This window comes from Poecilia reticulata, linkage group LG16, assembly GCF_000633615.1.
Source record: "Poecilia reticulata strain Guanapo linkage group LG16, Guppy_female_1.0+MT, whole genome shotgun sequence".
NCBI lineage: Eukaryota > Metazoa > Chordata > Actinopteri > Cyprinodontiformes > Poeciliidae > Poecilia > Poecilia reticulata.
The window spans coordinates 10,842,073-10,853,543 of record NC_024346.1 but is presented as its reverse complement, the minus strand read 5'-3'; the positions used below and the strand labels follow the sequence as shown (position 1 = coordinate 10,853,543).

The 11,471-nt window shown below is 42.0% G+C and overlaps 1 protein-coding gene across 1 annotated transcript in view; it reads right to left on the bottom strand.

Annotated features, from left to right (window-relative positions):
• Positions 1-503: 503 nt before the first annotated feature.
• Positions 504-11,471, bottom strand: part of LOC103478108 (potassium/sodium hyperpolarization-activated cyclic nucleotide-gated channel 2) — an 18,970-nt gene continuing 8,002 nt past the window's right edge. The window contains exons 2-9 of the mRNA XM_008431628.2: positions 10,305-10,511; positions 9,832-10,045; positions 9,516-9,677; positions 6,022-6,240; positions 4,159-4,305; positions 3,833-4,073; positions 3,588-3,752; positions 504-3,221 (exon numbers count right to left, since the gene is read on the bottom strand). Coding sequence (XP_008429850.1) covers positions 994-3,221; positions 3,588-3,752; positions 3,833-4,073; positions 4,159-4,305; positions 6,022-6,240; positions 9,516-9,677; positions 9,832-10,045; positions 10,305-10,511 — 3,583 coding nt within the window. The 3' untranslated portion in view covers positions 504-993. The remainder of the gene's footprint in view (positions 3,222-3,587; positions 3,753-3,832; positions 4,074-4,158; positions 4,306-6,021; positions 6,241-9,515; positions 9,678-9,831; positions 10,046-10,304; positions 10,512-11,471) is intronic.

Here is an 11,471-nt window from a genome sequence, read left to right as displayed (position 1 = left end):
CCATTTACCATTTTTTGAAGTAAACTAAATGATTTGAGTAAGGCTGACTTAAATCTGTTATCTTAAACATACTTAATACATTTGTTTAAAAATGTAACAAATTGAGTTGGATGATTAGAATATATTGAATTGGTTAAATTTAATAAATTAAGTTGGATAAACTTAATTGAATTGCTTGTTACCCATAGAAGCAATTCAATTAAGTTGGTTCAACTTTTTCTTTTTAGAGTGGTATGGCAGCAATCAGATATTTCTTGTAACTGCTGACCAACTTCCTACACATTTCCACTGGTTTTTGATAAAAGCAAATGATTATTTTAAATCTAAGTCTGCCAGAGGTATAAATAATTGTGGTCTGATTGATTAATCAAGCTATTTGTTCAGATTGGACCTGCAGTTGATTGGCATGTAGCATACCAACTATTGTTATAAAACAGTTACCTCAGTAAGACTGATAGGTAGCACCTCTTTCATTTTTAAGCAACAGGATTTGTCTTTCTTGGTAAAAAAAAAAAAAAAAAAAGATGCAGCAGCTTCCTTTCAGCCAGCTGATCATCAGCAACAGCTGGACAAGGGACAAAATAAGTTTTTAAGAAGTGCCTTAAAACCTCAGGGTACTCTGACCTGCCCATGCCAACCCCCAACCACACTGCAGTGCAACATATTTCCACTTCAGCTTACCTGCTTGCTCCAACAATCACTAACACAGACATGAATGTATACATTTGGATGTTCAGTAGACGCTCCTCTTAGCGAGTAAGACCCACTGGTCGCTTCCATGAAGTCCTTCTCAATCAATGGCTTTGCTGAAAGTCCCATGAAGACCTGATATTCTAAGTCAACCACATCCTAGAGTAAATTCAACATGTATGAACTGTTCATGTGAGATCATGGGCTACCTGGTGGCAAGTTTGACTCAAGTCTGCACATCCATGGCTCTGGTATTTAGCACTGGTCGCAGCACAAAAAGTCAATGAAATATTCTTCCTCCTCTTACATGTTAGCAGGCAGTTTGTGCCTTAGTCCCTCCGAGTCTGTTCTGGTGACTGCCAGCTGAGGGTCTTTCTTCCCCCCTTTTGGCGAGGTGGGTGTGTGTGTTGTCTGGTTGGCTGCAGCGGTGGAAGCTTGTTGATAAGAGGCTGTGGTGGTGGAGGAATTGGTAGAAATGGAGGAAGGGTTTAAGGAGCTTTGGCTGGGACATGAAGTTACTGAGGATGATGTCGTTGAAAGGCTTTGTTTGGAGCCTGAAGTAGGACTATGAGAAAGGACAGGAGAGGTTTGCTTCACAGGATGAACTGAGAAAGTTACTTTTGTTGGAGAGTTTGTGCTAAGAGGTGCTGAGGCTGGGGCTGATGACTGAATGGGGTTGAGAGGGGAAGTCTGCTTTGGGGTCTTGCTTGAGGCAGAAACCCTGGGTGAGCCAGAGACAGAGGGCTGGAGGCAAGGTGTGGGGCTCTGGGACTTACTAAAGGAGGGCCCAGAAGGAGATGGGGACGATGTAGGAGTAAGTGTCTGGGTAGGAGTAGAAGGTCGGGTGCGGGTTGTCTGAGTGGGAGTGGGTATTGGTGACACAGTCGGGGTCAAGGTAGGGCTGTGGCCAGACAGCGGAGAGGCAGAAGGAGGTGTGTTGGATGCTTTGGCTCTGGGGCTCTGGGGATGCGGTGGAGAAGAGGAGAGCACAGAGGACGGGGGAGATGAAGATGTAAGTGATGATCTGGGTCCGTAAGGTTGAGCCAGAGGAACTGGAGTAGAAACAGCTGAGGCAGGAGGTGTGGAGGATGGAGAGGGAGAGGAAGAGCGGGGAGAAGGTGTAGGAACCGGTTTGGGACGGGGTGTGGACAACGGACTTGCTGAGGGTGGGGAGGAGCAGCAGGACAATGTCGAAGGAATCGGCTTTGGTCGAGGTGTTTGGGTAAGAATAGGCATTGGAGAAGAAGGAGTAGGTGACAGGGTGACAGAGGAGAGAGAGGTCTGCTTTGGAGGGGAAGAAGATGGCAAGAAAGGCGTAGAGGGGATGTGTGCAGCTGTGGGCACAGAGGCTGTGTTTGCAGGGATGGCCTGTGGCATAGCTGGCTGAATAGGACCTGCGGCCTGTACTTGTGCATTCAATGGTATGTTTGTCACCAGCTGTAGCGTAGGGTTATTGGTCAACATGCCTGCACTGCCACCTCTTGCCAGCTGTCCTGCCAGGAAAGGAGCCGCCAACAAATTCCCACCAGAGGCCTTCCGATGGAGAGGAGGATGAGGCTGCACAGCGGCCCAGGAGCGGTGAGGAAGAGTGGGCTGCGAGGCTGACAGGAGCCTTGCCTCTTGGGTTAGCCTCCCCAGTGCTGGCAGACCCTGACAACTGCTCACCCCATGACGTAGAAGAGCCTCTTTGGCACCCTGCTGACAGCTGATTCCATCCAATGGGCCACTGGAGGATGCGGGTGGGTTGGTGGGTGGTACCTTGTGTAGTGGTGAGCCTGGAACTCCTGCTGGTGGTGTTACAAGTGCCCCAGCTGCCATCGAGGGGTGATCAGCCTGAAAACGGGGACCATAGATAACCGTCCGTCCTTGCTGGACACAAGTTGGTCCAGAAGAAGCTGAAGTGGGGGGTGTTTTAGCAACTGGAGGTGATGTTACCCCACCTGGAGGGCCCATAGTTGAGGGTGAGAGTGGAAATCCTCTTGGGGACAAACCACTCATTCCTCCCATTGCCATCATCCCAATAAGAGAGCTCACTGAAGGGCGAAGGGGCTGCAGCACAGGAGCGCGGGGAGGAGAAAGAGGAAAAGTGGATGAGGGTGAAGGAGAAATCATAGGAGATGGCAAGAAGAAACCGGCTCCAAGAGCGTGCTGCTGCAGCTGCTGGAGCTGCTGCTGTTGCTGCTGCTGTTGGTGCATAAGAGCAATGGCTACATTACTGGTTGCAGCAGCCGTCTGCAGGGGAGCATGGACAAGCGGTGCCCAGATGACAGGGCGGGGACGAGGGGACACCGTGCCACTTCCTCCAATTATCCCACTCCTTCCTGCGGCAGCGGCTGCGATGGTGTCCTGCATGGCTGGCATGCTGTCATGCTTCACAATCTGCTGCACCAGCATGCTGTCGCAGGAGCCCAGACCACTCGCTGCAAGGCCAGCTCCAGGACCGCCTCCACCGCGGCCTCCACCACGACCCATACTCCCGCCGAGAGAACCACCCTGGGACGACTTTCGCAGGAGCATAGAGTTCTTCCTACCTGTAGAGGAGTAAAACCACCAAATTTACTGATCTGTCTCATTTTCTATTACCTCAACCCATTAATGACTGGGACACAAACTGTTTTTAGCGTTTCTTTTGCCTCTGAAGGTTCTGAAGGCTTCTGTGCTTTATGTAATTGCTATTTCTCACAGGTGAAAAAGGTGGTATTGAAATTAACCAGGGTATAGACTACTCTAATAGAGAGATCCAAGGCGAACAAGCTAATTTGCTTTTGTCTCCAGTGATCCTTCTTTTTAACCCATTTTATGACAATAATGAAAGAGAAACACAGATTGATAAGTTGCATTATTTCGAAGAGTTGTGGCTACCTGAGAAATAGCAACCAGAAAAATCCAGAAATTACCAATGCGGTCCAGACGGTCAACAGCGACCGTTTCAAAGGCTCGCCGCATCATTGGGTGTTCCTCCAGAACCTCGTTAAAGCTGTCCACACTGAGAGAGTACAAGCGGCAGTATGTGTCTGCGCGGACACTGGCCGTTCTTCGTCCACGAGTAAGCAAGCAGATCTCTGAAGAAGAAAGGAATGCAAGTGAATTCATAAAACAGCTAAAACAAGCATTTTATTTTGCACAAAAACTAAGTCCTCACCCCCAAAGTAGGACCCATCACTCAGTTTGGTTTCCTTGTTGCCTCTGGTCAGTACGCTGACCCGTCCATGCTGGATGAAATACATCTTACGACCAACAGTTCCTTCACGGATGATGAAGTCAGCTGGCTGAAACACCTCAAATCGGAGCTTGGTCAGCACCGCGGTCACAAAGTTGGGATCAGCATTGGCAAACAGCGGCATGTTTGCCACCAGGCTCCTGCAGTTGAAGCTGACAATCTCCTAAATGAAAATAAGAAGAGATTGAAAGTCAACACGATGCGCTGGAGGCAGGAACAAACCAAGTGGGCGTTCATGAATTCATCACCTCATTCAGTGGCTCACTGAGCTCTCCCAGAATGTTCTCCTCATCGAACATTTTACCCTGGAAGCGATGCTCGTAATACTCGTGGATCTTCTGCCGCAGATCGGCAGGAAGCTTGTGGAAAGACATGTACTGCTCCACCTGCTTGTACTGCAGTTACAAAAGAAAAACGTTCACTTTGAGAGGTCATTTTCACAGGAAAGCAACTACTTATAGAGTGAAATTAGCTGCTTTTTGGAGCTCCACAAAACTAAAAAACTAATCATAAAATCCCTGATTAATTTCATGACAAACCACCACACCTTGAGATTGTGGTTTAGTTGAAGTTTAGAGGGGAAACCATAGTGATGTAGATGAATCTGGAGGGTCTAATAAGTGGAGGCTAAAAAGAATAAATTCACAGTAAGTCTTTGTTTCTGTAAGCCGATGAGCCCAAACTGGGACTCTCAAACCAAAACAGGAGGCTGTATAGCAAAGAGCAAATGTACTGAACTTATTTGCAGTTGTTCAACCAAACTGGAAAGCAACTGAGATGAGACTGACTAAATTTGGAAATGACAAACCAAATCACATTTGATACATTTTTACTCCGTTTTCTACTAGCAAAGTGCAAACAAACCACAACTGCATTGAGTTGAATAAAAACAAAAATGTTTATGCGAGGAGTTCGGCTACTGGGTAATATTTAGTAATATTTCTTATCGTGTTTTTTGGTCTGTTAAAAATTACTTTTAGGTGCGTTCAGTTATAGAGAAATTATATCAACAAACTTTGTTGCTGGAATGCTATATACTTAAATTTTGTACAGTAAAGGCTGTAAAGAAATAAAATTGTGTGTTGGGGTATGAGCATGACTGCATAGAAAGGCTGTTTGATGCGTTTGGGGGCCTTTAATGTGTGATTAAAGGCCCCCAAAGCTAACAGATTAACCACAATAAATCATCCCAATGGAAATTATTGAGTTTGTTTTAATTTATCATAAGATTAATTGATTTATTATGACATTTAAATATTTAAACCTGAGCTTTTTGCTAAAACTTCATTAATTAAGTGGAGGAATTAACTTGTAAGCCAATAGCAAGAATTTTAAACATTATTGCTGCTGCAGGTGAGATGAAAAGATGTAAAAAGCACGCATAGAAAAAGTCAAATGCTTTGACTTTTTCTACTAAGCAACATAAGATTGTCTAGATTCAAAAAGCATATCTGAATTTAATAATAATAAAGTTCAACTTGCATTTCAATCAAGCAAATGAAAGCCACCAGTGTTACCTCTCTGTTATGAGATACTGATCAGTTTAAACCTGTGACTTTAAATAATACATGACTAACTGTGGAAATTAGATGCAAGTAAGTAAATTCTGAATTTACTTAGTTTCCATTCACAAATTTTTGAATAATAAACATAAAAAACTATATATTCTCATAAATTATGGACTTCAAATATTCCCAGAGGCATAATAACCTACATGAACATTCAGCATTTTACAAAATCATTAAAGATTAAAGAGAAGTGCTAAAATATGAGTTTGTGTAATAAGATTTTACACTCAATCTTTTATCAGTGAACGTTTTTTTTACAGACAGGAAACAGCAGAGCAGCCACTAAAATAATGTTTAAATAAAAATTTTGAAAAAAAGTAGACTTATGTTCAAATTTAAATATGTCAATTGCTTCCTGAAATAAAAATGAGCAAAATACAACAGCCTCTTTGTCCTGATTAAGCAAATTATGCCTCACATGATGGCCTAAAAATGTAACTTGGGGTCAGTTGCAGAGAAGCAGATTGAGCAGATTGTGCCAAATATATCTCATAAATATTTAAACAGATATGTAGCAGCAGATGGATGACAGTCATGTTTCACCTTCTCCTGATACTGTCGCCGAGACGAGTCCAGCGACTGTATGAGGGCGGTGGCGTGGCCGATGAACATGGCGTAGCAGGTGGCACCGACGATCATACTGAGCATGGTGAGCCACACATCAGTCATCCCCTCGGGAGCCTGGGCGCCATACCCGATACACAACATGTGGCTCATGGCTTTGAACAGAGCGTAAGAGTACTGCACACCCCATGTGTCGTTCTGAGAGAAAGGAGGGGACACAAACGCAATGAGTTCATTATTTTAAGGCATGGGTGTCAAACTCTTTTTCATTTTGGGCCAAATCCAGATCCTGAATGCTCTTAAATGGCCGATTTTGCCAGGATGTATTGATAAAACCTGTTCACACACTGTTAAAATATCAATGAATCCTTTAGATTAAATATTATTCAACATCTTTTCAGTCCCTCCAGGATTTTTTTTGTGATTTTTTTGCGATAAAAATCAAAGTGTTTGCCGTACTAATTTGGAAATATTTGTGATGGTAAATGCAACTTTTTATTACTCGTATAGATCATAGACTATAATCTGACATCAGTTAAGGCTGAGGCAGCTGTTTAGTACAAGTAAGAAAGTTTTTGACAATTTTGAAAAAAATCTGCAATAAACTCAAGATTGTTAGCGCAAGTTGTTGATTTTGCATTAATTTTTATAATAATTCTCAAGAAACCGTAGGGACTCATTGATATAATTTGGCAGCAAACAGATAAAGGTTTCATTGATGCATTTCGTGTTAAGTTTAGAACAGTGGTTCTTAACCTTTTTTGAGGTTTTTTTGACCCTTCTGTAGTGATAAATAAAATATGATTTTTCCCCCAAATTCAAGACATAGACTAAGTCTTCTTAAAAGGTAGAGTCTTGAGAACAGTTCTTCAAACCAGAGTCAGTGTTTTCAGCAAAGTTGAGTTGACTGTCCAGGAACGACCCATGGTATTTAAAATTTGCCACAGTTTCAACAGGTTGGCCATCGAGAGAAACTGGAACCACTTTAAGGTCTTGTTTAGGTTATTTAATTAGCTCTACATTCTTAAGAGAATGAAAATTTAATAATAAAGACTTTGCGGTATTCTGATTTAGGAATGTAATTATGTTAGTTGTGTTACCACCCCACGCCACTAGAGGCAACCCCGAAAAGATGCGACTAAGGAGCAGATTTAGAAGTACATCGAAAGCTACAGAATTTGGTAAAAACGATGAGCTTTGCTGAAGTAATTAAAGACACAAGTTCAAATCCATGCTGAGAAGAGCTCCTTCAATCAGGGCTCCTCCGCAGCACTGATTGGCTAAGCAATGTAACGTGATCCTCTGCAGCAAGTGACGGCAAAGCGGGGCGTCATCATGACTTTACAAAAGTGTGTCTTTACCTCCGCGGCAGAGGCTCCGCCAAACCCCTGAGACCGACTCATTGAACCCCTGGGGTTCGATCGAACCCAGGTTAAGAACCACTGGTTTAGAATCTAAAGGGCCACATAAGAAGCTATGGCGGGCTGGATTTGGCCCACGGGCCTCGAGTTTGACACATGTGTTTTAAGGAATTGGTGCCAGGAAGCATTCTCAATTTCGTCAAAATACAGATGAATCTTTCCTCTTTTCACCTCAGAAAGCCTGGATGAGACCATAACAGCAAAACGCAAACAAAGCACCAATCCTTTCTCAGATTACCAAAGATTGTAAATGAACAAAAAAAAAGAAAAGGAGGAAAGAGTTGCTTCTACGTGTGTGTGTGCATGCACCTCCTGTTTGAGTCCAATTAAAAAGTGACGCTAATGGTCCAGAGGATGTGGAAACTTTCTCTGGGGAGAATCCGAACATCAGCCTGCTTAGCAACCTTTACTCATGGCAACCGCTGAGACGTGAGTCAGCTGTTCATACAATTACAAATCGACTGCAGCAAGCCTGTGGGTTTCCGTTGTTTGCATGCACTGACACATCTACCTGATGTCTGCTGAGATTTTTAATTAAACAGTCCTTCACTTTTCGTTTTTCTTTTTTTTTTTACCCAATGATTATAGTCAATCTTATTCCAGCAGGATGCGCTGCTGCATGAGCCAATTAACGAAGATAAAGAGGAAACTGTGTCATATCTGATAAACAGCTTCACTGTGTACACATCAGCTCCTCTGCCTTCATCTGAAACAAATATTGTGCACAAACATGCTCAGAAAAAGTGCAAATGGAAATGCATTCAAACTGGACTTTTAATCATTTTGCCACATTGCAGCTGGAAAAACTTAATTTCTTTTATTGGGACTATGCATGCTAGAGCAACACAAAGTAGAGCGAAAAAGTGAAGTGGAAATTAAGGGATACGCAATTCTCCACATTTTTACAAATAAAACTCTGAAAGTGCGACATCTGATACTTCTAAATAACTCTATTGCAACTCCTTGTCTCCAGAGAGTTTCAATAAATGTTTAAACTTAGTTTAAATTTAGTAAAGAGGTTTGTTAGAGAACATTAGTGAACCAACAGCGTCAACACAGGTCAGAGAGAAAAATGTAGCAATGTTTATGCCAGGTTGAGGTAATTACACAGTGTCCTCGTGTCTTTTAACATCTCGCAGACCTCAGTTCAGGGCACAGCTGCAAACTTTCCGAGACGCGGTCATTCACCTAGGCTGACAGGCCTGGCAGAGAGACGATAATCAGAGCAGCAGCCAAGAGGCTCATAGCAGCTCTGGAGAAGCTCCAGAGATCCACAACCCTGATAGGATAATCTGTGGACTGGATAATTATTAGATGTGCATTCCACAAATCTGGATTATAGGGAAGAGTGGCAAGAAATAAGCCATTATTTAAAAAAAAGAAAACATAATGTACCATGTTTGTAGTTTGGGATTCAGCCACAAATGGAAAGAGGAGAAATAAGGCAAGATGGCAAAAAGGGTTTTACCATTTGTTCCAGACGTAAAGCTCTGTACACTGTAAAAAACTACCACAGGAACTTGAACATAAGTTAAATCTTCATTTTTAAAACATTTAAATGTCAGAGAAAAAAAAGAATAGAAGAAAACAAAGAAACATAATTATAATAGACATAAAAACAAAACTTTCAAATCCAGTTTAAAAATAGTAGGAAGAAACCAAAGCTTAGTAAGTCCAAATATATCTGACCTCATAAATTTACACATCTTTTTCTCCATGTCACAAGTTCTAGTCTTTCAAAATTATATCTTTACAATTAATTCATAATTATGCAATCAACGCTATGTTTACATCCATACAGCTCCGATTCTTCTGCAGCAGAACAACCCTGAACATGCCAGACCCTCCATGTATAATTGTTCTTTTAATTCACAAGCATCCACTGTTTCATGTTATTTTGTCACCTAAAATACCACAAACAAAATATTAGCTTGTGATTTGAAGTTCAGACACTTCAGTGTTTCATTATTTTCAACTTGAACTTTCTATGCTGTTTATCATGAAATGAACAAGTTAAATCTTTAAAAAAATTGGACCCGGGTGGAGACTCACCACCATCAGGTTCTTGGAAACCCAGCAGTCAGAAGGGAAATCCTGCAGCATGGGGACCAGAAACTGGAGACAGCCGTCCCAGTGGCACAGAAGCAGCATCATACCGATCAGGTTTACAATCCTCACCATGGCACTAGCAAGGTCATAGGTCATGTGGAAGATCTGAGGGAAAAGTTAAGAATAGGGTGAATTAACAGCTGGGACTCTATTTTGCATCTTTTTTTAATGAAATTATTTCCAGCATTTAACCTGAGTTTACAAAAAACCCAACAACATGCCATAATTGTCAAAGAAAGCATCCTCTTCATCCACTCACCTCCTCCCACTGGTGGATGTAGCGGATGAGCCTGGACAGACGCAGCAGACGAAGCAGGCTGAGGATTTTGGTGAAGCGGACTATCCGCAGCGCCCGGGCCGTCCTGTAGACCTCCGAGTCCAGACTGTCCACCATCAGGAAGATGTAGTCCACGGGGATGGATGACACAAAGTCCACGAGGAACCAGGTCTTCAGGTACTTCTGGCGGATTGCCCTGAGGTGGAGAAAGATGGAGGAGAAGAGGCAGGCCTCATCTGGCTGGGCGGGTTTGTGGAAGTGAGTCCAGTGTTTGCTGGACTCAGTATTCATCAGGAGTACACTGGAACTTGAACAAAGCCCGGCTGAACCGCCTTTCCCCTCATGCATACAAATGTGTCCGAACCTTTACCTCATACTGGTAGCCAAGGAAACAGGTTGGATCTACCGATATTCTAAAAATAAAGAAAAATACACACCCATATGCTCAAACTGACCTTGGGTCAAGGAGGATCTCGGTGCTGTCTTCCTTCATGATGCCGGTCCTGAAGTTCAGAACCAGGTCAACCATGAAGAGAGTGTCAGAAACCACATTGAATATGATCCATGAAGGGGTGTTCTCGTCCCGAAAGAACGTGATGCCCACCGGCAGGATGATCAGGTTCCCCATCATCAGCAGCAACATCAGCAGGTCCCAGTAAAACCTGGACGCAGAAAACCACAAACCTCCATTTTCCTTAAAGTTCAAAGATGCATCATCAACACAGACGTAAAAATGAAGAAGACGAAAGCATTTTTCTGAAGCAGGTATGATCACTGATTGTTATCAACCAACAGTTTGCATGATGGTGAAAATGTCTTCAGTCATCCCTGGTGAATTTATACGTGGGAATTTTGGTAATATTTGCTGATCTGGGATTGATCTTGTTCTAGTTGAAGGTTGACAATTGTAAGAGTTGCAAGTGTTGTGGCCGTAACTACAGCAGAAACCAGATAAAAACACAGAAAACCTTTGACATCACTCTTTGATATTAAATCAGGCTAAACTTTTTCCAGTCAGTCTGGTTTACTGTAATGGGTTCTTCCTCTCTGAGTGGACATTCAGCCCAGGTTTCTCCTGATGGCCATTTAATTTAGCTTCAGTTTAAATGTCATAAGACTGAAGGATAAATACAAAAAAAATATTTGTGTATTTGAAAGATTACAGAAAGCCTGAAAAACGACCTACCATTGATAGTTTTTATTGTAACTTCATAGTATATTATGCTGTAATTTTGCCTTTTTTGTACTTTGTATTATTCTTATTTTTATATATATTGTAATACTTTTATCTTTGAATCTACATGTTTTGATTTCCTGTCAATTTGCTGCTGTTACACCTGAATTTCCCCATTTGGGACAATAAAAAATATTTTAATCTATTATATTCTCTGTTATTCCAACTTTGAAATTTGTTTTTTTAATTGTCAAAGTAAAGCATACAGAAAGAAGGTCTCGCTCAAACCTTCCCATATCTTGCATTAAATTACAGTCCAGATTAGGCATTTTTATATTCTAGAAACTAGAACATAAATATTCTAGAAACTAGAACATAAATATTCTAGTTTCTAGAATAGTTAGAATTTTTTTTCAGAAGTAAAAATGTATATATATATATATATATA